At 40.8% G+C, this 27,677-nt stretch overlaps 1 protein-coding gene and 1 pseudogene across 10 annotated transcripts in view; both read right to left on the reverse strand.

The window, feature by feature from the left end:
• NFIA (nuclear factor I A) overlaps window positions 1-27,677 on the reverse strand; it is a 595,358-nt gene that overhangs the window by 61,565 nt on the left and 506,116 nt on the right. For 5 of the 10 annotated variants that reach the window (XM_060304962.1, XM_060304956.1, XM_060304984.2 and 2 more), the window contains exons 7-8: window positions 22,681-22,809; window positions 1,551-1,729 (exon numbers count right to left, since the gene is read on the reverse strand). In XM_060304962.1, the coding sequence (XP_060160945.1) occupies window positions 1,551-1,729; window positions 22,681-22,809 (308 nt within the window). The remainder of the gene's footprint in view (window positions 1-1,550; window positions 1,730-22,680; window positions 22,810-27,677) is intronic. The other 5 variants (XM_060304981.1, XM_060304988.1, XM_060304976.1 and 2 more) reach the window with 3 other exon arrangements.
• On the reverse strand, window positions 8,810-20,405 carry LOC115860489 (protein phosphatase 1 regulatory subunit 14B pseudogene; annotated as a pseudogene).

Genomic DNA, 27,677 nt, shown 5'->3' on the forward strand with positions numbered 1-27,677 from the left:
AAAAGTTTCCTTCTGAAGAAAGCAATAAAATCCATTTATTTTTGAGTTTTTCGAAACAGTCCCATGAAGGACCTGCCTTAAACCCTATAAAATTTTGATCAAAATGCAAAACTGGTCATTTGATAGTTATAGGGGATGATGTCAGGACTATTAAAAAAGAGTTAGAAATTTTAAAAGTCAGATGCTTGATGCTGGTGATCACTTCAGTTTTCCATGGCTTCCCAAGTGGCCTTTCTGCCTCTGGTCTTCAGTGACACTATTCAACCAACAATAACAGCTCCTACTTAGGATCTAGTCCTGAATCAAAATTCAGTTGCTGGCCCAGGCTTTTAAGTTTAAGCTTAGTAATTCTGCAGAGGAAGTATCACTGCCTCATCAACATTCACTTATATATTTAGTATTGTTCCTCAAAGACAATCTCATCCGACAGTCAGAATGTTGTGCTTTCTTGCCAACAAACTTGCCTGTGTGTCATTTCTGAGTGGGCTAAAAGTCCACAAGTGAATGCTTTAGAATAAGCCAAGCAAATGAATACACAAGCAAAAAGAAAAAAGGGTCCATATTGATTTGTTGTCTAGACAGAAATGTATCTGCTAACACATCACCAGACATTAGTCAAGGCTGCCTGTTCTGTCTCAGATATGCAGAATCAGGTATTTCTTCGAGGGAAGAAAATCGGTGATAGGGTCGTGTGATATAATATTCTAAATTAGGCAGTAATAATTATGGCCCATCTGTGGCTTCATTACAGTTATTAGGAGAAAATGAAAATCACATTTGGCTTTATGCTGGTCATTATTTCCAATTCATTGTTATTATTATTGGCCTTGGGATAGAGCTCTCCATTGCAAACATTTGGTTCTATATTTGAAATAAAATTTGTGATTTTAAAAAATCACTTTTACATTAGGAATATCGTTTCAAATTGTGATTTGGTTTATTTGAGAAAAAATGAAAACCTCCATTCGAAACTACTGAATACTATTTAGCTTTATACAAAGATAAGTGGGAAAGATAACTACTTGCAGAAATAACAAACTATAATAAACTACTTCTAGAATCTTGAGTTCAAGTACTGGTCAACTTGATGTAAAGTGTTAGAGGACTATTTTTTAAAAATATCAACTTAGTTGATCTGAACCATCTGTGCCCCCTCCTCCCCCTACCTCTCCCTACCACCCAAAATCATTATTTCAAACTATTTGGTCTTTCTATTTTGTTAACTGCGTGAGCCCTTGGGTTAGTATGCATGAGGTGGAATTATCTGCCCACAGACCTTAGAAGGTTACACAGTTCACCCTTGAGATGATTTATATCCATAAACTTGACAGTTGCGAAGTTAACACAAACACTGTTTTTAAACCCTGGCCAATCCCTCTTAGAGTAAGTTAACTTTCCCACAATCTAGAATAAATATGACATTTGCCTGCAGTCAGTCAACACAACATCAGAGCACAACGTCATATGGTCATAAGGTCTTCCCTTGTTATTTTTACGTTCGGTTAATATTTCTAAAAAATTGAAAAAAAAAAAAAAAGAAGTTTCCTTACATTGAGGAACCCCACCTGTCCAGCCTGCTGACCAGCATCAGGGCAGACAAGTTGGACAAACTCTTTCAGCGTCTCCTGAGGGTGATAGCGGATGGCTGGGTGGGAGAAGTAAGGCCCAGGCTGCTGGATGATGGGTGATGTTGGAAAATGAAGAGTTGATGGTGTCGCATGTGGACTTGCTGTAGGAAAAGAAAACATCAGAGTTAATGAGAGAAAGACTTGTTTTGCCACAGCTTTTAAACTGGATTCAACTTCCTTTTAAAATTTCTTCTCCTGACCCAATTCCTAGTAACTGCTCGTGTGACAGCATTTAACCCTGGAGAGGTCTGATAGATTTTCTTCCTTAAAGCTCTAAGACAAACATGGAGGCTAGATGAGGGTAGAGTTTCAAGCTGTCTTTCTATTTTCAGTGGACATGAGTTATAAAGGCATTAATAATCCTTGGTGAAGCTGAAGATTATTCATTACCTTAAGAGCCTTTTTAATGAAGCAGGCAATAAAAAATGTATTTGGTAGATTAGACCTGATTTAACTGACATTACATATGACAAATTCTAGTTTGCACATACGGATCCCCTTTCATGCTGAGATTTCCATAGACAATAATTCATTGTTAAAGCTCTTATACTCCTTTCAAGGAAATTTCTAGGGACTAATTCAGGATGAAATTTTTTGAAGTCTGTAGTAAATGATCACTTAATGAACCCATGCAATTTGGGTGCCTCACTTTACATAGAAGGTTTATGTTGCCTTTTTTTTTGGCCATTTCAAAGCCAAACTCAGAAACGCATAGATGTTAGTTATAGCAGGGGAACCCACAGGCTGAGTAGGTAGGCAGTGACCCCTGCTAAATTGTTGGCCCTCTGCTCATACAAACTGATGAAAGGCTCAGACAACCATCATTCCCTTATATTTGAACCCTGCTGAGTTTCACTGATACAGGAAGAAGATTACATTAGATTTAAAAAACGTATGTGAGGTGCTTAATAATCTTTCCTGGGAAGATTTCTGCCCTTGAAGTGGAAGGGTGATTCGTGAAGCCTGCTGAAGGGTAAGAACAGCACACGGGAAGGGCTGAAGACACTCAAACCAAGTAACGCCGAGATGGCGGCTCTCACTCCCCAATGAGGGCCAGAAAAACAACTGCCAAGTAAAAGCAGATGAGAGTATTTATTTTTCCTTTACTTTTTGCAGTTTAAATCTTTAAACTCAAGAAGGCCCTGCAAAGAGAAAACAAAGGAATACCTAAATATTTGGAAAGTAAGACTTTCCTAATATTGAGGGTGACTCATAAAACGAAGAACAACTAAGTGAGACTGGCCACACTTTCTACCACCATCCCATCTGTCAAAAAAGGATGCATCTCTATTGATCCCCGGACACGGGATTTTTGTTCCCTACTGTAGCTGTAGGACTGGAGCATTTTCTGACTAATAATTAGAGTGGCTAGGACTCTGAGGTTCAGAATGGCATCTGTAGTTTTTAAAGAGTAGAAATAGGGGTTTGGAGTGGAAACAAGAGTCCAGTCCATACGTTGCAGATGACCTGATGGGATCCTTTCATTCATGCAACCTTTAACCTATCCAAAAATATTCCAAGGCTCCTACTATGGGCTTGGGATACAACACTGAGACAATATAAAGTTTTGTCTTCAATCACATAATTGAGGGCATCTTGAACATAACCCATTCGAACTAGAATTCTTGTCACCTTCCACCCCTCATACTGGCTCTTCTCTCTTCTCCATATTAGTAAATAGCTTTTCCATCCATTTAATGATTCACTGTCATATCCCTCGAACAGTGTCTGGCACTCAGTAAATATTTGTTGATGGTTCAATGAATGATTAAATATATGAGTGGTACAGAAATTAATAAAGTAACCATACAAATAAATGTAAACTTAAAAAAATATTTTTAACCTGGCAAACAGCCAGAGAGCTTGTAGAAAAACTGGTAAAACTTCGGGCTTCATACACTGAATGGTAAATCTTGGAATCCATTACTGTCTGAGTTAAAATCTGCAGCTAAAAAGTTAAAGGGCTCTGGTCATCTCTTACTTTGCAAATTGTGCTTTAAAGAACCCAAGGAATTTTTTCATCTAATATGGTATGGTCATCTTTGCTGGTAGCAAGAAGCTTTGACCCAGTGCCGTGCATTTGACCGAATAGTTTCTAGTTAGAGCTGGAATGTGGCATCTCCCAAATGAGGCTGGGAATGTACTGAGCACAACAAAACGATACACTCAACTTTTACAGCATGTCAAACACAAAGGTGGCAACTCCATTGTCAAGAGTCCCCAGGAAGCAGACCTTAATGATAAAGTGGCAATGCTTCAGGTGCTCAATGGAAAGTGATGAATGATTGTGAGATTATGAAATTGTGGTGGCCAGCAGAGAATGCTGCCCAAGGGAAAAAATTCACTTGAGCAAAGACTAGACAGATAAAAGTTAGAGAAACCTGACAGAGGAAATAATTCAACAGGACCGTGGAATCCCTCCCTTAATTGTTAATAAGCATCCTTGCCCTCCTGTTGTTGCTGCTGTTGTTAAATATGTAAAAGAAAATCATTAACAACTTGAATGTAGACCTTAGTTTCTTTATTACATTTTACTAAAAACAATTTATTCACCTTTTTCCTGTGTCATAGAGTTTATTTTAACATAGACCTAAGAACACATGGTACTATATGGAGTTAATTCCACAATGGTTGATTTATAAGGATCAATTAATTCTTAATTAATACCAGGAAATATCATTTAGCCTGTAGATTCACATTAGACAACTGCTGAGTCTGCACTGCAAAGGGTCATCCTTCACAAACCCTACTTTCTCATGCCTTGGACATTCTGGTTCAGCCATTAGTCCACTGTGGAACTGGATATAAATCATTCAAGATCCTGAGCGTTAATTTCTTCAAACAGAAAACAGTTGTGTTACAGACATCACAAAGTACTCTTAAATATTATTAAATACCCACAATTTCTCTGGATAACCTGCTAGCAGCACTCTTTTCCTGAACAATGAGACTGCATTGGGTTCTTCCATTGCTCTAAAGCTCAGACTTAAGATTTCAGCCATGTCTAAATTTGGTTTTCCTCCTTCCCTATTTCTTGTTTTCTCCCTTTTATCTTGGATTAGATGTTTTCAGTGTGCCTAAGTTTTTGTCCAAGTAGTTGCAGATTATTTTAGAAAGTGTCACTGGGGTTAAATCAGTCAACAAATCATTCAATCAGCAAAATTCATTAAATGTATTTTGAGATGGTCAGCTCAGGCCCTAGAGAAGAGAAAATACCATTGTGAATCTGGCATGGTGCTAATGCAATGCAGAAAAAATGGTATGAGTCCAAATTTTTGACGCAGAAAAACATCTCTTATGGATGTGTGTGTGTGAGTAGTTGACACAATAAAAAATTAGAGCACATTATGTAAATGCATATTTAGATCCTTTAAAATGTGCATTATTTACTTGAGAGTCAATAAAGGCTTCTCTCAAGTGGTTACAGTTTATTGCAATGCATCCATCTGTATCCAGGCTGATGTTAATACAATTTTGTGTATTAAAAGGCACTACAAAATTGGCTGCTTCTGGGGTCTAATACCTTAGGCCAGGAGCAGCAGAAAGTGTCAGAAACACTCCATTCTGGATGGATCTCACTACTAGTTTAAACTTTAACCAGAGGCCAAACTAGTTTCAAACAACTGCTTGGGCTTTTCACAAAGAATACCAGTAGGATGGGAAGGAAGGAAATTTGATCAGGTTTCTTTGGCTGGAATGGCCCTGCCTACACGTTCTGAACAAAGTAGCCACAGTTAAAGAAGCAGAGACCCAGAATTTCCCAAAGCTGTAGGCTCAGTTATTTATTGCAAAATGATCATATTACTGGATACTTAAAAACAAGAAAGCAGGTCAGTCAGGTTGGTTTACCTGTTTGCACACCACCCACCCACCACCCCACACAGTGGCCCCGATTATTTAAAGGACTCTCCTGGTTTTAGCTTGAAAGAGAAAACGTTTAAAATTCAATGTGATTGAGTATATATATTTTTAACTTAAAAACATTCTTCCTTCTTTAAGGCAGAATTGATTAAGACTGGGGAAGGAGAAGGTCAAGGTCATTACTGTATTATTGTGTATGTTGAGAGACTTTTTTGTGGTCCAACAATTGATTCTCGGTCTGAGAGTCCACTATAGGGAGGAGGCTTTATGGACACATTTCTAGCTCAAAGAAGAGAAATATGCTCTTCTATTTAGCCCTGACATTGCCTTAATTCCTTTATTTCTTGTCCATGAACCACTGCAGACTCTCACGGACTGGACAGAGACTTGGATTCTTTTCATGTTAGCTTTTGCTTTCCGGCACCAGCCCTTAGATCCTAGTCTCTCTTTTATAGGAGGCTCCAAAGATAAGCTTTCAAGAGAGCAGTGCAAACAATAAAATCTAATCCTCCTTCAGGTGCAGCGTGCTCTTAAGACAGTGTTACACACAGCCTTCTTCCCTCACAGAATGAATGACCACTCCCAAGCCCTGGCACTTGCGAAACTTCAGTCTTACTGTTAATTGACACTGTCTGTGGCAACAGGTGAGATTCCAAAATGTTTCTTTCACTCTGTTAGCACCATTAGGAGAAAAAGCTACTCATCTGTCTTCAGTGGTAGGATGTTTAGACAAAAATAACCATTTCCATAAAGTACAAGGTGGCATTAAGAACTCCTGACTACTCGTATTTAAAAGTAAAGATTTTAATAAGGCAGAGCTCTAAAAGGAGCAGAAAGTGGAAGAAAAAAATTGTGCTTAAAAAAAAAAGGCTTCTATAAGGGCAAACGGAACCTGAGTTGTTTGGGTTGTCAACTACTATGCAGTTTGCTTCTTCAGAAATTCAAAACCACCATATATAACAACATGATAGCCTACCTAAAGCTGAGAAATCTATCTTAATGGTCCATGGCTATAATTTATAAATCATGCATGAGTCAGACCTGCCATTTATGAAAGCCTAGAAGTTTGGAGTTATGGGATTTACTTTAACAGAGACACAAGGAACGAGGAATTGGCAATGGTTTTCAAGCCTTCGGGAGGTGGAACCTTTTCTAAATAACAAACCTGTGACTCGAGCCAAGGTTTTCAAAACATATAGTACTCATCTTTAACATCACCGAGAGGCATGCAAAAGAACCTGGGTATGTCAAATAAGAGAAATATATGACATCACATGACTTGCAAAACACCAGTATTTTTATATTATTGCTACCAAACAAAGTAACTTGCTGTTACAGTAGATTTCCAAGATAACTGATATATTCTATTCCATTTGAGTTAAGGTAGAGGTTCAGGGTAGAGATCAAATTCCAATATCTTTTGGTCTGTTTTTAACCAAAAAAAAAAAAAAAAAAAAATAGAGAGAGGGGTGAGGGGCAGGCCAAGGTCTTTTAAAATTTTAATTTAGATCAATTTTAGCTCTTGAAAGACTTTTCTTGCTCAAATGCCCTGGTTTATAGTCTAGACCAGGGGTTGGCAAACATTTTCTGTAAAGGCCATAGAGGACACAGTTTAGGCTTTGAAGGCCTCATGGTTTTTGCTGCAATTACTTGACTCTGCCACTAAACGCAGGAGCAGCCATAGATACTACATAAACAAATCAGTGTAGCCATGTTCCAATACAATTTTATTTTAAAAAACAGGAAGAGGGCTAGATTTGACTGGTGGGCCATAGTTTGATGGCCCCTGGTATAGACCCACATAATTCCTGTTCACCCTCCAAACACCTGCAACGCTCTGCTTGTGAGTTGTGCACCAGACAATCACCATTCCTTCCACCTCTTCCCTACCAAACTGCATCCTTGTCCCAGCTGCCCTTTCTGCTAGAGCCTCACCTTTTTTGAAGGCTTCCAAAGCAACCTGCTTGCCATCTGTATCTCCACGAACTATCCACTGTCACTCTTTGATTGCCCCTTTTCACCATTATTTAACATGCCTTGTGTATGTGCTGGTTTCCCACATCCATGTGTATATCATGTCAAATTAAACATATGAGTCAGAAAAGTAGTAGATAACCGACAAGGACCTACTGTGTAGCACAGGGAACTATATACTCAATATTTTGTAATAACCTATAAGGGAAAAGAATCTGAAAAAGAATATATTTATATATATAAATTTATATATATATATGTATATGTATGTATAACTGAACCACTGTGCTGTATACCTGAAACTAACAGGATGCTGTAAATCAACTATAGTTTAATAAAAAGAAAAGAAAGGAAAGAGAAGAGAAGAAAAGTAGAGTGATATAAGGACCATGGTCTTTGGAGTCAGATAGACATGGATTTAAATTTTAGCTCTATCATTTCCAGCTGTGATTCAAGTTTCCAAGCTTCTCTCAGTTTGCCATCTGTATAATGGGGCTTACACTTCATAGATTTGTTTTGAGGATTCAATGAGACAATGTATATAAGGCATATGGAGCAGCTCCTGACCATACGGTTAAGTGATCATCAATAAACAGCTTCTTTTACTTGTAATACTATTATAGGTAAGGATGGGTATGGGGATGAGAAATGACTAAATTGGAATTTGCTCCTATGTGCTAGGGACCTGTTCAAATCGTAGAATACACAGGGGGAAGAGAACAGTGGAGTAAGGGGCACCTGTTGCCTATCTGTCTCTTGGACAAATGAGTGCATAAATATTGATAAAAGAGTATGAGCTAACAATATGGATATGACATGAGGGTCTTGAAAAAAGTTCCATCAACAACAAAATGCAAAACCAAAGCAACAGAAGCAACCTTGATGTAAAAGTCATAGATTCCATAGAAACAATGACTGTAAAGGCTCTTTTTGGATGAAATACACCTTGAATCCCTACCTTTGCTTAAATCTTAGACTCTGAGACTTAACCTAGAAACTTAGAACTATGGGGCTATTTCCCTCTAGACTTTATTTTTTACTTAGACCTATAATCCTTAAGTGTCCATCCTGACCTCCCCCTTTACCATGTAGACCCCTGCTACCTAGGTACACTTCTGACCTAATCAGATTCTGAGCATGGCCTCGTCATAGCCTCATACAATGGAGATCTCTACCACTGCCCTTAAATGTCCCACTGTGTTAGTTATTGGGAGTTGCTTATCAGAGAGCCAATATATGTTAACTGCTTAAAAAGTTTTTTAGAAGCTCTGGGGTACTTTTTAGGAAAATTTTCTAGTTAGATAAAGAGACTTGGGTTTTAATTTTGTTGCTGTCTCTACCTGGCTTTAAATGTGGGCAACTTCTCTCTCCTCTGGTTCTTTCATCTGCAAAATGAGGAGTTTGAACGAAACAGTTGCTGAAGCTCATCGAGCTTTAAATTTCAATGAAATTCAGTCTCTGGGATTACATTTACAAATCACAGTACAACTGATCCATATGTAACAACACTGAAATCTAAAAAATGTGAAACAAGGGAGTATGTGGGGTTTAAAAAAAAATTATTTTAATTTATTTATTTTTGGCTGCGTTGGGTCTTCGTAGCTGCGCACAGGCTTTCTCTAGTTGTGGTGAGCGGGGGCTACTCTTCGTTGCGGTGCGCGGGCTTCTCATTGTGGTGGCTTCTCTTGTTGCAGAGCACGGGCTCTAGGCACACGGGCTTCAGTAGTTGTGGCTCGCGGGGCTCTAGAGCGCAGGCTCAGTAGTTGTGGCGCACGGGCTTAGTTGCTCCGCGGCACGTGGGATCTTCCCGGACCAGGGATCGAACCCGTGTCCCCTGCATTGGCAGGCGGATTCTTAACCACTGTGCCACCAGGGAAGTCCCGGGAGTATGTGGTTTTTAAAAGAAATTATTTTTTAAACGTTTCTGGGATATTAGGTTCTAGGGTATATCTGGACTCAGTCTCTAGGAGCCTGTGCCTTTGGGAAGGCTGTGATATTTAGAGTTTTAAAAACCCTGAGGGAATGTGCCAGTTCAAGCTCTGTGAGATAGAGGCCCAGCCTTTGGGTCCTGACAGGACCTCTTCTCTGAATAGATCATACTTGTGCATGCATCCCCTAAGCTGCCACGACGGCTAATGTGCAATGCATTCAAGTGCCACAGAACAGCTGTGATTATTGGAGATATGAAGAGTGACCGGTTATTACGCAAAGTTGACAAGACTTCAGTTCCATGAAGGGAACTTGAGCTTCTACGTAATATGCAAGCAATACTGCGAGTCAAGAGATGAATAAAAGAAAAACATTTAAGGAAAAAACCACCACCATAGATTGGATGATCACAGAGGTTAACAGAAACAGGCAGAGAATGAATTCTCAAATGACCTGTCGGAAGGGCAGTCCCGCAAAAGAGAATTTCAAAAGTAAGCTCCGTGGAGGTTCTCTAGCCTATGCGAGGCCTACCAAGTCCTGGGACCGGCGCTGTTTGGGAGTCTTTGCTGGCTGACATTTAAAATAAAAAAGGCAAAACCAAGCAGATAAACAAACAAACCCCACAACAAACAAAGCTATGATTGATTCACGGCCTTCCCCCCACTGCCCCCGCCCAACTGGCAGGTATACATTGCAGTTCAAGCCCCTGTTTCTGAGCAACATGATTACTAAGGCACAGGTTTCAAAGTAGCCTCCTGAATTCACCCTACAGGATTTAGGGATTTATCCTACTGCTGGTAGATTTCTCACAAGGGGAGGAAGTAGGAGAAGAATTGGTCCAGGGTTTGAAGTCAGGGTACCAAAGATTTACCCCAGGCTGGGTATCAACTAGCTCTGTGTCAGCCTCCTATGCACCTTAGTTTCCTCTGCTGCAAAATGGAAATTGTATGTCTGAATGGTTTTTAGAGCTCAACTATTTTGGGTTTGAAATCATTCACTCCCTATGTGAGTCTAGGAAAAGTTATGTAACTTTTTCAAACCTGCATTTCCTTGTCTGTAAATTGGGTAAACTGGCACTAATTTAAGAGATTTTCCCGAAAATTAGAATTATTTCTAATTCTAGGTGCCTAGTACATAGTGGGCTCACACCTTTAAAATGAATGTGCTGAGAATATATTGTGTGCCAGACAGCGTGCTTGATTCTGGGCTATTTATTATTCTTAGAGTTGTGTTTTTAGGATAAATTCAGATATACGAAAAGTAATCAGGATCATGCAGTGCCACGTGACAACCTGAGATAACTGGGAATCAAGACTTGAACTGTTCTCAACTGTTTGCATGGCCCTGGAGGTCCCCGGCATGGACTAAGTGTCACTCTTCTAAGACCGGGGTTTGACCTGTGCTCTGTAAGCTCCACCTGCAGCACCAAGTCACTTGGCTGATAGCAGAGCCAAGCCCACTGCCTAGCACACAGGACAGCTTTGCTCTTATCTCCTGTACTGGACAGCTCTCAGTTTTGGCTGCCCAGCAGTCTTTCACCCTTTCTTCTGGAAACAGAGCTCTAATGTTTCTTTGGGTAACTATCCTTCCCTCCACCTCAGTCTGTCATTAGCCTAGACTTTACCCTCCCCCCAGTTCTGTGGGTGGGCAGGTAACCCAGGCCACACCAATGAGAAACCCCGTTATCTTTTTTTTTTTTTTAATGTCCGGGAAGACACCTCTGGGCCAGAGGCACGGGGAGCCCCACTCATGGCACCAGGCCTGGCTGCAGGGCCCCCCAGTATTGCTGTTGCTATGAGGGCGGGGGCCAGGGATTGTCCTGTGGAGCCACTGTTCACTTGCGTGGGGGACCCTTCCTTTCTTCCGGGGTGTGCTCAGCTTCTGCATGTCCTGGATCTTGTCCAGCAGGCCAGAGACGGAGGCCTCAGTGGGTTTGTAACAGTCCACCAGGAGCTCCTTGACCCTGGCAGCTGGGTCTCATCACTCTCCACATCCAGGAGTTCACCCACAGCAATCTCCAGCTCCAGGATCCCCTCTTCCTGGTAGTTGTAGAGGCCAGGGAGCTGCTCCAGGATCCACTCCTCCAGGTTGAGGCGCTTCCGTAGCTCCTCGAGGTCATACTTAGCCGTCACCTTCCCTTGGCACCTTACTGGGCCCTCACCTGCAGCCCCAGGGGGGCTCTGAAAGCAGACACTGCCACTGCCCAGCTTGGGGGCCAGGACCGCCAATGCTGTGCCCCCTGCGGGGTGGCTGTCCACCTGGCAGCTCCCTCCACCCCATTATTTTTTAAACATAAAGATTATTTTAAAAGTGAGCAAATGACCCAAACCAGGCCAATCAGAGCCATAAGCATCCTACTCTAGGGAGTAGGACCGTCCCTAGATCTCTTGTGGAACAGCTGTTCTCTTTCCCTTGGGATTGTTACATTGGTGGGGATTAAGTCTGGAGCTGCTCATATCATCAGTGCCATGATCTGAGGAGATTTAGTCTATGAATCAAGTTCACACAGAGGACAGCAGAGCTGAGAAAGATAAAGATATAGATTTCTGAAGGTACTGCCTGAGCGTCTGGATCCAGCTCTACCTGAAGCCACAAACCCTCTGACTTTTCGGTTACATGAACCAATCCATTATCTCCTTTTGGGGAGACTGGAGGGGTGATTAAGCAATCTGGCTGGGTTCTTTCACTTGTACGAATATTTCACTCGAAAGGGTGCTTATTAACATGTCTTCTGTTCATTACTGGGTATGCAACAATTCAACAACTCTTATTATGGTATTCAGGAATTTGAGGTTTCAGGAAGATCTAGAGATATCCCTCAGCAATACCAAGGTTTTCTAAATCTGTATTGTATGCCAATAGAAGGGACCCATACAACCTGACACAAATAAATCCAAATTCCCACAATCACTTTAAATACCTGTGCTATGTGATCCCTGCTAATTCCCCTCTCATGAATCTCATCCGAGCAATAATTATTTGTTCTTCTGTTCTACTAGGCTGCAGGGGCAGGACTGGCTTGTCTGGTTTGCTCATTAGGGCCTAGCACAGTGCTTGGAAGATGATACATTCTCAAAAATTATTTGCAGAATTGACTCTCATAAATAACAATGGTGCTTACCTCCCTTTCTTTCTAAAGATTTTTTTTTGATGTGGACCATTTTTAAAGTCTTTATTGAATTTGTTACAATATTGCTTCTGTTTTATGATTTTTGGTTTTTTGGCCGCGAGGCATGGATCTTAGCTCCCTGACCAGGGATCAAACCTGCACCCCTTCCATTGGAAGGCAAAGTCCTAGCCACTGGACCGCCAGGGAAGTCCTGGCACTTATCCCTTTAGCAAGAGCCATGCCTGAATGAAGACAAGCCAAAGCAGTCTTCACCATGGCAATGGGCTAATCATCATGGAAGGGGGTTCACCTGCCTGATTGGGAAGACCACCCCCCCCCCCCCGCCGCGTTCTTCTAACCACACAAGAATAATGGGATGGAGTAACCAGGCTGTCTCACTTCCCTGAGGCCCCATCTCTTCTAGGCTATGAGGCTCCTCCCAGTGAAGGGAAAAAAAACACTCCTCTGGACCCACAGGAGCAGATAAAAGAGAGAACTGGGGATGGGGGGTGAGGAACGAGGGAAGTGAGAATCCTTTCAAGAGAACCACACAGAAAGACAGCAAAAAATGATATGGGGATGGGGGGGAATCTGAGACAGTTAACATTAAAATATATATATATATATTTTTTTTTGGCTGCATTGGGTCTTCGTTGCTGTTTTCTCAAGTTGGGGTGAGCAGGGGCTACTTTTCGTTGTAGCACACGGGCTTCTCCTTGCGGTGGCTTCTCTTGTTGCAGAGCACGGGCTCCAGGCGCGTGGGGTGGCTTCTCTTGTTGCGGAGCATGGGCTCTAGGTGCGTGGGCTTCAGCAGTTGTGGCGCACGGGCTCAGTTGCTCCACGGCATGTGGGATCTTCCCGGACCAGGGCTTGAACCTGTGTCCCCTGCATTGGCAGGTGGATTCTTAACCACTGCGCCACCAGGGAAGTCCCTGAGACAGTTAACATTTAGTAACATACTAATAACATATGTGGCCCTTTCCATATGTCATTTCACTTCCTCCTCCTATTAACACCTTAACGTTTTGTACAGGTGGGAAATTAAGAGACCAGCAGAAGATGGGTGACTGGCACAAGCTTATGCAGATCCCAAGTGGCTGGCCAGGATTTGCATTCTATCTTGGCTGACTCTACAGCCCATGCTCTTTTCACTGCACTCTGCTGCTCCCATTTGAATTATTTTTCAGAGGTCAAATGGCTTATTTCCTTTCATGATATTTCCCTCATAGGTCCCTTATTACCGTAATACAACCTGGCAACTCTGATGTTCCTCACATGTGTTTTGTGCATAAGAAGAATGAATTGTTTGGGGTTGGGGGAAGCAACTGCCATTTAGTACTAAGAAATATGGCAAATGTAAGTTTACTGTGGAAATACACATTTTAAAAAACATTCCATACACGTGAGTGGTTAAATACGCTAGTTTCAACAATACAAAGGATGCAGCGTGAAATGGGTAACTCTCCGTGATCCTGCAGCTACATTAACAGGACTGTACATTCCCATTTCGAGTATCAGTGCTCACCCCCCTTTGCCTACATGGATGATAAGCTGATACTACATAAACATTGTTAAAGCTACAGTTCCATGCTACAGTAATTCACTTAACTTTAACATGATTTATGGTTCTGTCAATCGGTGAGGTTGAAAACCCTGTGCTGAAGCTTAAATGTGAGCTTCATATTTAAAATAGCAAGTGTGTGTGTGTGTGTGTGTGACAGAAGAAAACATTTCATATAGAGAGGAGATACAAGTCCAATATTGACTTTTTATTCTACTCTGAAAAAAGAAAAATAAAGAATGAATCTAAACATGGAATCAACATTATATTAAGCTCAACCAGAAAGACCTGGGAGTTTATCTGATTATGTGATTTATAGTACAAGTGATACCCAGAAGTCTCATCAGTGACATAATTCCAAAGAAACCTTGCTCAGAACCCACGCCTTCACTGTGGCTGCATGTGTGGATCTGTGGTTGGGGGGCGGGTAGGGGAGTGGAAGAGAGGGAGGGAGAGATGGAGAGATGGAGAGCAGCTTCTTTTGTCCACATGAGTTTAAATCTGGGTCCACGTGGTTAATCACCCATCACCCTATTCTCCTCTCCGGTGCTCACCCGGGAGGCATTTTGCCTCTTTAAGAGATAAGGAGCCAATTGGTCTTACTGCTCTAACCTGTCCTCGTTGGGACCACATATTAACAGATTCCACTGCAGAAGAGCTCTCTTTAGAAGTTTGCTGCTGGGATGACAAATTAACCCAGCAGGGTGTCCCACACATCTACCTCAGTACAAATTATTAGTGTAATAGAGCTTTTAGTTATGCATTTATCTAGTAATTATTGAACGGTTACACAAAACCAAGCTGAGCGCCACGGCCCTTTATGAGGCTCGCTCGGTGGGTGGCCTTCCAGTTCATTTAGGATACCAGTTCACTTGCAGACAAATTAGCTAAACAGCCTTCTCCTTTAAATATTTTCCATGTCACAGTGAAGCTCTTTACAGTACAGTAAAGGCACAGTTTTAATTACATGCTTCCTGACTTTTGTTTAGTTGTAGTTTTGAAACATTTGCTCGAACTGTTTTTTCCTTTGGCTGGGCAGTAATAGGTGGTTGTAAGTATCTGGCTAATGAATTTAATAATTTCCGGAACTGGGACTTAAAGGGCCTTTGCTAAAAAGCTGCTTCTCTTTACCATCCAGTTCCTCCAAAGCCCATCGACAACGTTTCCCATTAGGCTGGACACCAGCACTTGAGCTAACCTTGCCCCGTGTTCACAAGCCCTCTTACTCTCTTTTTAGTGCTCCTCAAAGCTCGTACTTGTTAGGTCTGTGATGCCTGCATTTGGAAGTCAATTCTGATTGTTAGAAAGACAATGTAATGTCTTCTCAAATGACACACTACAGTAATAAATAAACACCTTGCATCTGTTGGCAGATTATTTCAGCGCCTTGTTAGCAACAGGTACTTAATTGCTTCTCATTTTCCTGAGATGATTCAATTGCACTAAACCAGGAGAGACAAATTAGATTCAGCTCCACTGAAAGGAGCACCAGCGTGTTCCACAACTAAGTTAAGAAGTTTTCCTAAGAGGCAAAGAAGTTTGCCAATATGATACGAGAATGCTAAATGAAACTATTGCTTAGGTAGAGGGCCTATGTCAAGGAAGGGTGCCATGGTTATGAGCGTGACGAGGCGCCAGGGACTATTCCTTCTTCAGGATCCTTAGTTTGGGCAGACGCATTTCTAATACCATAGAAAATATTCCATAAAAAGGGGATCAAATCATTTTGAGCTCAGCATTTCTCTTAATGCCCATGAAAGTAGAAGTTCTTAATTAAAACCAAGCAAACGTATGTCGAGCATTCATTCACCATGCTATGCATCTCCCTAAATGTTGCCAAATACACGCACTTGAATATTGTATTATTATCACACATGGGCGATGGAAAGAACTCCCTATTATTCCCGAACTTTCTGTTTGCTTTCAATCAAATCCATGTTCTTATTCATTTATTCAACAAATATTTATTGAGTGCTTTCCTAATGCCAGGCACAAGGCTGAGGGATACAGGATATCGGGAGGAAGAATAAAGAATGGTCCCTGTTCTAATGGGCCCTGCCATCTAGTGATAACTGCTGCCTTCCTGTGGTACCTCTCCTTCCTTCCTCCTCTATTATTGTCTATGAGTCTCCGCTCTTCCAACCTTTCCTGGTGACCTGAACTTCCTGGAAGGTTATCTTAATTCTCATAATTCTCCGCAGTATATTTTTCTTGGCCAAACTGGGAGATGTTAACTTCAGACCCTCAGATGTCTCATCACTAAGAGCAAGATCCCTGTTTGGGCCACGAGGATCATGGACTTAGAGAGGTTTAGAGAGCATGTAAACGTCTGAACAGAAACTGGCAGGATTCTTTGAAAGCTGCACAATAAATCTTTGGTTTATGTGGCTATTGTTTTAATACATCTTGTGCATGTTTTCGGAATCAGGGCAATTTGATTTCTAAACTCCCTTCACATGTATGTGTGTATAAATATGTATGTGTGTGTGTGTGTGTATATATATATATATATATATACACACACACACATATGTATGTATGTATGTTTTGACCCATAAAGAAGTGGGGCTTTAGCCCTGCGCTCACATTTTGTATGTCTGGATTCCTCAGTACTTAGCTAAAGCACGACTGCTGTTGCCTTGCACGCTTACGACTAGGAGGTACTCTGTCTGAGAACAGGGGTAAATCACGCTTGTTTGGACTCGCCCAGTGCCGAATGCCACGGTAGTCCTCTATCAGGTTGCCCCCGACCCTGACGGCACCCGGGAGTCCCCATCACAATAATACAACGGCTGGCTTTCTTGTCTGCCCTCCACCAGGAAGTAAGCATGCTGAGGCCGGAATCCAAGCTTCTCTTTTTTACTCTATTAAGCAAGTAGCAGAGCACCTTGTACACTTTAAGTGCTTGATAAATACTTGCAGAACGGGTCCCCGTAATGAGAGTCTGCAAGCTAATTTCAATATTCAAAAAAAACAAAAAAAGCCAAACTGACCTCCAAAGTTGTCTTTGAAGTGACTCGCACCTACCAGAAACCCTGCGTTTACCAGTAGCAAGGATTCAGGGGCTCATAAAAAATGTCAAGTGATCTGTTTATGGCTGTTATTAAAAAAAAACTCAGTGTGATAACGCGGGTTATGTCATGCTTATCGAAAGATCTAAATGGTTATGTCATGTTTTTGACTAATAAAAATTGTGCAAACAAACTAATTGTTTAAATAAATGCAGTTGATTTCTCCCAGCTAGAGAAAAAGGTAGAAACTGCTGATATGGTGAAAAAGGCACAGCACTGGAGACTAGATTTCTAGTCTTAGCTCTGGCCAGCTCAGATTTCACATTTCTATGAGTAATGGGAACTATGTTGCTGACTGCTAGCCAGCATATTTCTCCCCTATTTACCTACTTCTAAAGCCCCAATTTTATACAGAGCAGCAATATGCTCAGCTATAAGACCTAGATTTTCCAGCCTCCCTTGCAGCTAGAGGCGATTGTGTGGCATAGCTCTGATCATGCTGTGTAACATTCTATAAAAGGTGGCAGAATGAGCTGGCGGGCACTTTTTGCCCTTGTCGGTTCCCTTCTTTCTGCTTGGAAGGCAGATGCATGGCAAGAGGGTAGTGGCCATGCTGTGACCATGAGGTCACAGCATGAGGATGAAAACGACCCATTAAAGCATGGGTAAAAGAAGAAATCTCAGTCCTTGATGGTGCTTTGGTGACACCATGACAGTCCTGAATCATGTATTTGTTTCTATATGAGAAAACTACAACCTGCTTAGTCCGACTTTCAGTTACTTACAGCCAAACACATTCTTAGTGGATACAGGGAAAGGATTAAACCAGAAGATTCTCAGAGCACTATTCTGAAATTCTATGGCTCTAGATGAAGCTCAATCAGTGCTTATTTGAGATTACTCTCAACTTCTGCCTCACAACGTGTATAGTGCAGGCCCCTCCCTGCTTCTCAATCCCGAAAGCACAGAGTTGCCTTACCTAGTGCTGAGCATTTAAATTAAGTATCATTCATTATCTTGTTTTTGAAAATAGCAGACTTTAGGCAGAAACGTAAGTTTCAAGAAGACAAACTTTCAAGAAGTTCGAAAATATCTCTGATGAGTACTCCAAATAATTATCAAAAAGAGTTAGGCTCTTCTAAATCATCAGGCAAACCTACAACTCTTAAAAAGGCAAAAGGAAGAAAAAGGATTTTTTTCTCCATTATCATGACTAAGATAGATTTTCATGATTAAATACTTTATTATGGTTGAAATTTTAAGTACTGGTAAAAGAAAGTCTCTGAAAGCCCAATCGCTCAGCTTGAAGTACACAGTAATTGTAATAATGTATAACAAAATACAAATGCCCTTACTGAAACTTCATCTCTTCCCCACTCCCTAGGACACTGCATAATTTTTAACACCTTCACCTAATTTTAACTACATAGGTGGCAAAGTATTACCCCCATGATACAGATGGCCAAACTGAGGCCACAAGGTTAAATGATTTATCAAAGCCATAAAGAAAGCTAATATCAGAGAAGGGATTCATTTTAAGAAACCACATGTCTCTACCTTCACAAGGTAAATAGGAAAGTGATTGGAATAGCATAAACTAAGAAAAAACATAGCCTTTAATAGCAAAGCCTTACTTCATAATCTTGCAAAAGCTTTCTTTGGATGAAAGGCCATCGTTCTTCCTCATCTTTAACATTCCTCATAAAGAAGTACTATATAAACTATTATCCTTTGTCACCCTTTGTTCTTCTGAAGCAATGACAATCTGTCAGTGTCAGGGAGGGGATGAATGTCTCTTGTGTACCTTTATGTGCAACTTGAGTACTTTTTATTCACTCAAGCAATATTTGAGCATATTTGAGCATTGTGTATGAGACACAATGAAGATACCCAAAAGCACACATTAGAGATCCCTCCTCTCAGAGGTTTTGCTCTAGAGGAGGGACAAGACATGTACATTAACTAACAAAGCAAGACCATGTCGGTGGAGGGAATGTGCAGGTGTGAAAGTCTCCCGGAGTCTGTGGAGTGTGAGATGATGGTGGCCTGGGTGGAGCTGAGCAGGTTTCGGGTAGAAGGTGGTACCCAAGCTGGTCTTAGGTTGGGCAATATGTGGACAGGCAAAGGCAGGAGGACAGCCTGAGATTTTCAAACCCTGGATGAAAACGGGTGATTTAATTGTTTGTATGACCTGAGTACATACTCTACTTCCAGGCACTGTGCTATGGACTGCAAATACATGATTTCCTCTACTCCTTAGATAATACAATTCTCTTGAGGTTGAGATTAGGATCTTCAATTTATAGATGAGGAGCCCATGGCTCCAAGAAGGAAAGCTACGTGCTAGGTTCTCACAGTTGGTGAAAGTGGTAGAGACAGGATTCAAATACCAGTCCATTCGACCCCCGAAGTTTTGCACTTACCCACTCCCTTCCAGGCTCTATTTTTCTGCCTCAGCTTTACAATCATCAAAGAGAGGTTTCCTTTTTAAAAGGTGGCCACCGAATTTCCAAACATAGATAATTTTTGCAGTGAAAAATGGGGTCATTGTTTTTTCAGGGAGGAGACCTTGCTTTTCTGTAACTCTGTTAAAATACCACCCTTGGCCTGGGCACTGAGGTACGTTACAAAGCTACTGTTTACTAACTGGTGTTTGTCTCATCAAGGTAGTCCCCTGAGAAATTTTAAGGAAGGCAGCAGAAGCCTTGCAACCTAGGTGCTATCCAGAGGTGACTATACCATGTAATTCTGAACAAGAGTGCAGTAAACAGCCTCCCCAGTGCCCCAGGATCCTGATAAAGGACACACCTTTCTCTTCTTCCTTCTGAAGTTGGATCATCTGTCAGGATTTTCTAATGATTTATCATTTCAGACTGTGGTAACTCCTTATAATAAAAAGAACATGTGCAGTTGAATTCTCCTTTATGTCCAATGTCTCATTTATTCCACACTGGCTCCCTCGGTCAGACTCTCCTCCTTTAAATCCGGCCTCATCTTCCTAAAATATCAACTCTTACTCCCAGATGTGATGTCATTCCAAGCATTAGCTTTCCAACTAGTTCAGAGAAGAATAACTGGGATGATGATACCTGTAGCAAGTATGTCTTAAATAATAAGCACCTGAATACCAACCTTTAAAAAGGTCTTAGCCCAAGAGTGTCGCATGTTAGTCTATCTCAATTCTGTGATGATGACCACAAAGAGGCTGCTGAAGTATTTCATCTCAACTACCCCACTTCCCTTCACCAGACCACTAAGTGGGGCAGGATGCAATAAGAATGGGTACCTGAGTAGATTTCCCAGAAAGGAGAACTGAGGATGCTGGGAACCATCTTGAATTCTGGTGAAAAAAAAAGAATCTTTGGAATTCCATAATTCTTAAATTGAGCATCTTTCTCTTTTCCACATAAACAATTTCATGAGTATGAATAGATCAAAACTCACTGTCCTGTAGGCTAAGACGGTCCCCTCTGGTCCAACCCAGTGTGGGTCATTTTAGCAAATGTGATTGTTTAGCATGAAGAAAGCACCCAATCATGGCACCCACAGTAACTGCTAGAATCATTTCAGTAATTTCTAGAACTATGGTCTTACGGCAAGACACACAGAGGGCATTCAGTATTTATTGAATAAATGATAACATATGCACATTGCCTTGTGCTCCTCAAAGCGTCTCTACAAATATTGTTTTATTGTAGTTTCTGTATAAGCATATGAGGTTGGGAGAAAACATTCATTCAGCAGTAGTATTGTTCCCATTTTATCGATGAGGATATTAAAAAATTCAGAAGGTAAGTGGAAAGGGAAAGAGGCAGCTTAACCAACTAACCTGAGTGCTGACATTGCTGCTTCCCAATTCTTATCGCCCTGCTGTGCCCATGAGTCTTTTCTTTGTTTGGAATGCCCTCCATTCATGTAAGCAACTTTTAAGATTTGACTTCAATGTTATGTACACCTTGAAGTCTCTTTATTTGACATAAAGTGATAAGTAACAGTGCATTCCACATCATCTTCTAAATGCTTATTTTCCTGCACTAGATGATATGCTCTATGAGGACAGAAACCACTGATTTCCCAGTGTCTGTATAGTGACAGGTACTCATTAAATCCTTGTTTAATGGATGAAGGAACCTCCATAGTTCCCTCCTCTGAGGCCCTACAGAACTGTCTGCTTTTCACATTAATTTACCATTTAGAATGTTAACCTGACCATAATAAAGATGAGAAACGCCACATGCCTTATCTCCCTGAGACCAAAAATCTTCTGACTAAAAGGGCTTTGTATTTCTTACTTCGCACCACAGTTTCAATGCTTAAGGAATGTTGACAACGAGGAAAATATCATACTGGCCCATTTAAAGAAACTCATTCTGGGACCACATAATCCCATTCAGATGCAAGGTTTTCAAGTTAGGAAAAAATACATATTTAGCTTCTCTGATTGTACCACACACACTCTCACACACAAGTGAAATAATTAGGGATCTTGAGAAAGTTCCGTCAATGATCACAAGATGTTCAAAGATGGGGCAAGTGAGCAACCATAATTGTGGAGAGAGAAACTGCTTCACACAATAGTCAGAATACTTATTTTCTTCAGTCTGATTTCTGCACGTGTGCATTGGCCAGCCCTCTCAGCTGCCATATTTCCCTGAGATGCACACAGAGTATTCATAAAGGGATTCAGATTTGTGGCACTCACATTGAGATTAATGCAAGAAACATCAGTTTCCCCAGGCGTATGTCAAAGTAGACAAGAGACCATAACTTTCTAGGATGTTTTATGATACCAGCTGGTAGATCACAAACCTACCTAAACGAAAATCTGATGGGAGAAAGCAAACGTGGTTACAATTATTCGTACTCCTACTGTGGGAGTTTCATAAACAAACTAATAAATATTTTCATCTTGCAATAAGATCAAGTTAAGTGATTTGCTGACATTCTCTTGAGGTTTAAAGCTTGTCTTTAATGTGAAATACAAATCATATTTCTTGTGGACACATTTTAATAATAAACTTAAAAGCACATGAGACAAAAATAATGAAAACATTGCAATGAAAACCAGACAAACTATCTACCACTTCAAAAGGAGGGAATGAAGATGGCTCGTCAACACAGTGATTGCAGACAACCTCAATGCAAAATGCCACATATTGAAATCAGGTTTCAAGGAAAGGGAATCAGCAGGGGTGAGAGAATGAAAATAAGCTATTGCTTGAAAAGAGGTAATTGACTACACAAAAATAAACTACCTAACACACGCACACAAATACACACACATTCACGTGCATGTGATCCCCTCGTACAATTTGTAGGACAGGTTTGATTTTCCTTTAATTCAAATTACCTCCCACCTCTTTTCAACATCCCACCAGCAAAGAAACAGGTAAGGATCAGGGTTTGATGCCAAACCTCTTGGGTCCCTACAATTCCAAAGCAGCCCCCGAGGATAAGAAATTGGAACACTTGCTGCCTTTAGGACCACTCTGGGGGAGCCTTCATTGTCTCTCATTTTGCTACTCTGGTCTCATGTCTCTCATTTTGCTACTCTGGTCCCAAGGTCATGATCTAAGCACAATCAAGGGTGCCTGTGGAGCAGCTCACCTCTGGGTCCTGTAATGACAGGTCGGTGATGCTGTGTGAATGCCGTTCCCAGGGAGGAGGTCTGCGAAGGGGAGGGGCTGCTGAAACCAGACTTCTCCGACTTCTTCAGTGTGGTTGGAGATGGCATTCCTGGCAGGAAGGATGGATTGACAAGCACACTTAAATCACGGAACAACAGTTTATGCAACCTAAAAGATTAAACTTAAAAGAATTTAAAAAAGAAATCTACCTGTAAAGGGAAAATTTGTTTTGAATTGGTTTGAACTTGTCATAGGAACAAACAGGTGACAGAACGGTCCCCTGATATCAGCATAGAGCTGATTTCAACTTACTCTCCTAAATCACAGTCCATTTGGGGGTTACTGATCTTCTCTAATTATGGAGCACCACTTCCCCAGTGCTTCCTGAAGTTGTTGTCTGAGCCAGTGGCCTTTCGGACCCTTTGTAAAGAAGGTTATAGAAGCATATGAGGACCTCATATGCAATCATCTTATCTTGCCAGTTACTTTACTTCAGTGTCAAGGCACTCTCTCCACATTTTATACAATTTAGCTATTTTAACACTTAAAAAACCCTCATCAATGGTAACTCAGTTGCTCATCCAATGAATAATTTATAATAGAAAAAAAAGAAAAGGTAAAAGTTAAAAAATAAAAGTTAAATGGTTAAATAAGGTATAACCAATGCAAATAACACTGTAAAAGAATTATGACAATGGAAAGATATTTAATGACATGAAATAAAGACATGGAAAGCGATTACAAAATAGGATATTATACAATGATGCCATTTTAAAATGTATTTCTATGTACAGAGAAAGAACTGGAAAAAATATGCATAAACTATAACAGTAGTTCTCTCTGCATGTTGGATTTCAGTGATTTTCACTGCTTCTTTTTGCTTACTTGTTTTTTCTATGATGAATATGTTTTAAGAAAATAAAAGCTTGTTTTTTAAAAAATAGTATTTTTACTATAGTCTAAACTTTTCATAGCATTTCCAGCATAGGAAATGCTTTGGGAAGAAAATAATGGGAAAATGGTCCCTTGTAATTACTGCATCTGTAATGTTCTCGGCAACTACGCTGACACACACAACTAGAGGCATCTATCAGTTTGGTAGGGTGCCAATTAAAACAATGAAAACTTGGATATAAAAATAAAGGAAATGACTCCTAGTCTCCACATCACAGGAAAGATTTGGGCTCTTTTAAATTTGCAGCACAAAATTGGTCTGATTTCATGTTAAAAGAACCAAATCTCATTTTACTTATACATATCTACATGTATTATGTTCTGCCTATGACCAGAGAATTATTTGGGTGAACTGGAAAAATAAGTAATAAAAATAATAATGATATTAGCATGTAAACGTTACCGAGTACTTGCTAAATTCCATGTACTATTCTAAGCACTTTATAGGTATAGATCTGTTTAGAAATTTAGTTAGTTTGTCTAAACATGTCCTTGTTATTTCTAATCACAGATTTCCTTAATGAAATTCTACAAGACAACCTTCAAGTGTGACCACAGATTCTATAAGGAGAGAGACCAGGTCTGCTTTGCCTGCCTCTATTTTCAGGCTATCTAACAAAGAGTCTAGAACATATCAAGTGGCCTGAAAAGATATGTAAACTACCTGTACAGTTCTCGGCTTTATCTGTGGCTTTACTAAGAGATGCCTGGACAGAGCAAAACTTGGGGTATTGACACCTAAGAAAGAAACAAATTGCAAATCGGCAAGCACATTTGCATAGTCAGACATAAGGACAACATGAAGTGGCGTGTGATTTCACACGAGCTAGACAAATCCAGATCAGATCCGTTCTACAGATCAATATGTGTGTGATTTGAATTAGAAGCAAGTCACTAAGTGATTTAGCTATATTTATTTGCTCGCTGAATCAGTAACCAAAGTCAAGGCATGCCAATGTCCTAACATCCTTAGGATGAATTGAGATTTTGGGTCAACGTTCATTACAAGTAACCTAACCTAAGGTATCATCATGTAATTACATCACAGGAGAGATTTCAAATTAAAAAGTGAAAGGAAAGGAATAAAAAGCTCCCAAATGTAAAGAAATCTCCCAATTCATTCAAAACTCTTCTGTGCAAGGCAATTTTTAGGCTTCCAACCAGTCCACTGATTTAAACTCAGTCGAATGCCTGAATTATGTGTCATGGAACAGAAATAGAATAGAAAATGAAAATGTCAAAACTTTTGAGATGGCAGAATTTTTTTCAGATGATGGAATTGATGATGAAATGCAGTATCTGAACTAATCTTATTAAAGAAAGCAAATGGCTGGACTCAAGGAAAAGTCATTTCTTTGAAATGTTCATGTTTTCCAACCCATGCAATTCTAAATACGTCAGAAATGTTGACATGATTTAAACCCACCACTTAACGCTTTTAAAAGGGGAAGTGGAAGTCAAATATAGACAATTAGCATCAAAATGCTTATCAGGTTAGTAAATGGATTCAAAATGATCAAAATTTAAATCCTCTTTGAAAGGGTTAAAGAGAGAAGAAATACTTTCTGCATACAAGAAGAACAAGCCAAACTCTGTATAATCTTCTAAATTTATCACGGTCAAGTAATATGAACCCCAAGGCTGTCATGAATCTCAAAATTACTTTGTGTTTTCAATTTTTAAAGACTCATATTGAGCATGTTTCCTTATTATTTACTTATATTTTCTCCATATGCATAATGTATGTTTTGGTTAATTTGCTTTGTATACTTAATTGACCAAATGAAGTTTTAAAATGCTAGTCAACTGCTTTATGTTTAAAGCTAGACAACATTAATCCTGCCTTTTATTTTTGAAACCAAAGTTGGTTTCTGTACGTTACTTTAAAAAGAAACTCTTTGTTAAAATTTCTTTTACCAAATAGCTATGCACAACTGTTACACAATTACTGCAAAGATTGACTGATTGGCTTTCTCTTAATGAGTCAAAATTTTGATTTAGAACTATTTTTTAGAAGTATCAGATTTTTAAAAAAAGATTATAAAGTAATGCTACACGTTTTTCTGGAACAAACCAAGTATTACTTCAAAGTTCCTTTCAATATGTAAAAATAAAGAATTATATAGAATTGGAAGCAGAAATTTACCATAATGTTTATTTTCAATGGGACATTCCTGGAGACCTTCAAGATGGCGGAAGAGTAAGACACGGAGATCACCTTCCTCCCTACAAATACATCAGAAATACATCTACATGTGGAACAACTCCTACAGAACACCTACTGAACACTGGCAGAAGACCTCAGACTTCCCAAAAGGCAAGAAACTCCCCCACATACCTGGGTAGGGCAAAAGAAAAAAAGAAAAAACAGAGACAAAAGAATAGGGACGGGACCTGCACCAGTGGGAGGGCTGTGAAGGAGGAAAAGTTTCCACACACTAGGAAGCCCCTTCACTGGCGGAGATGGGGGGTGGCGGACGGGGGAGCTTCCGAACCACGGAGGAGAGCGCAGCAACAGGGTTGCGGAGTGCAAAGCGGAGAGATTCCCGCACAGAGGATCAGTGCCGACCAGCACTCACCAGCCCGAGAGGCTTGTCTGCTCACTGGCTGGGACAGGTTGGGGCTGGGAGATGAGACTCCGGCTTCTTCAGAAGTCAGATCCCAGGGAGAGGACTGGGGTTGGCTGCGTGAACACAGCCTGAAGGGGGCTAGTGCGCCACAGCTAGCCGGGAGGGTGTCCAGGAAAAAGTCTGGACCCGCCTAAGAGGCAAGAGACCATTGTTTCGGGGTACGAAAGGAGAGGGGATTCAGAGTACCACCTAAACGAGATCCAGAAACGGGTGTGAGCCACAGCTATCAGCGCGGACTCCAGAGACGGGCATGGGATGCTAAGGCTGCTGCTGCAGCCACCAAGAAGCCTCTGTGCAAACACAGGTCACTATACACACCTTCCCTCCAGGAGCCTGTGCAGCCCGCCACTGCCAGGGTCCCATGATCCAGGCACAACTTCCCCGGCAGAACACACAGTACGCCTCAGGCTGGTGCAACGTCATGCTGGCCTCTGCCGCCGCAGGCTCGCCCCGCATCTGTACCCCTCCCTCCCCCTGGCCTGAGTGAGCCAGAGCCCCCAAATCAGCTGTTCCTTTAACCCCATCCTTTCTGGGCGAAGAACAGACGCCCTCAGGCGACCTACATGCAGAGGCGAGTCCAAATCCGAAGCTGAACCCTAGGAGCTGTGCGAGAAAGAAGAGAAAGGGAATCTCTCCCAGCAGCCTCAGGAGCAGCAGATTAAAGCTCCTCAATCAACCTGACGTACCCTGCATCTGTGGAATACCTGAAGAGACAACGAATCATCCCAAAATTGAGGCAATGGACTTTGGGAGCAACTGTAGACTTGGGGTTTGCTTTCTGAATCTAATTTGTTTCTGGTTTTATGTTCACCTTTGTTTAGTATTTAGAGTTTATTATCATTGGCAGATTTATTGATTTGGTTGCTCTCTTCCTATTTTTTAATATATAGATATATATATATTTTTTTTCTTTTTCTCTTTTTGCAAGCATGTATGTATATACTTATTTGTGTGATTTTGTCTGGATAGCTTTGCTTTTACCATTTGCCCTAGGGTTCAAAGTCTGTCAGGATTTTGTTGTTGTTGTTGTTTTTAGTATAGTTTTTAGTGCTTGTTATCATTGGTGGATTTGTTTTCTGGTTCGGTTACTCTCTTCTTTCTTTCTTTTTTTTTATTACTTTAAAATTTTTAATAATCATTTTTTATTTTAATAACTATTTTATTTTATTTATTTCTTTTTTTCTCCCTTTTCTTCTGAGCCATGTGGCTGACAGGGTCTTGGTGCTCTGGCCAGATGTCAGGCCTCTGCCTCTGAGGTGGGAGAGCCGAGTTTAGGACACTGGTCCACCACAGACCTCCCGGCTCCATGTAATATCAAATGGTGAAAGCTCTCCCAGAGGTCTCGATCTCAACGCTAAGATCCAGCTCCACTCAATGACCAGCAAGCTACAGT

The sequence above is a fragment of the Globicephala melas genome, chromosome 1 (genome assembly GCF_963455315.2).
Source record: "Globicephala melas chromosome 1, mGloMel1.2, whole genome shotgun sequence".
NCBI classification, from domain to species: domain Eukaryota; kingdom Metazoa; phylum Chordata; class Mammalia; order Artiodactyla; family Delphinidae; genus Globicephala; species Globicephala melas.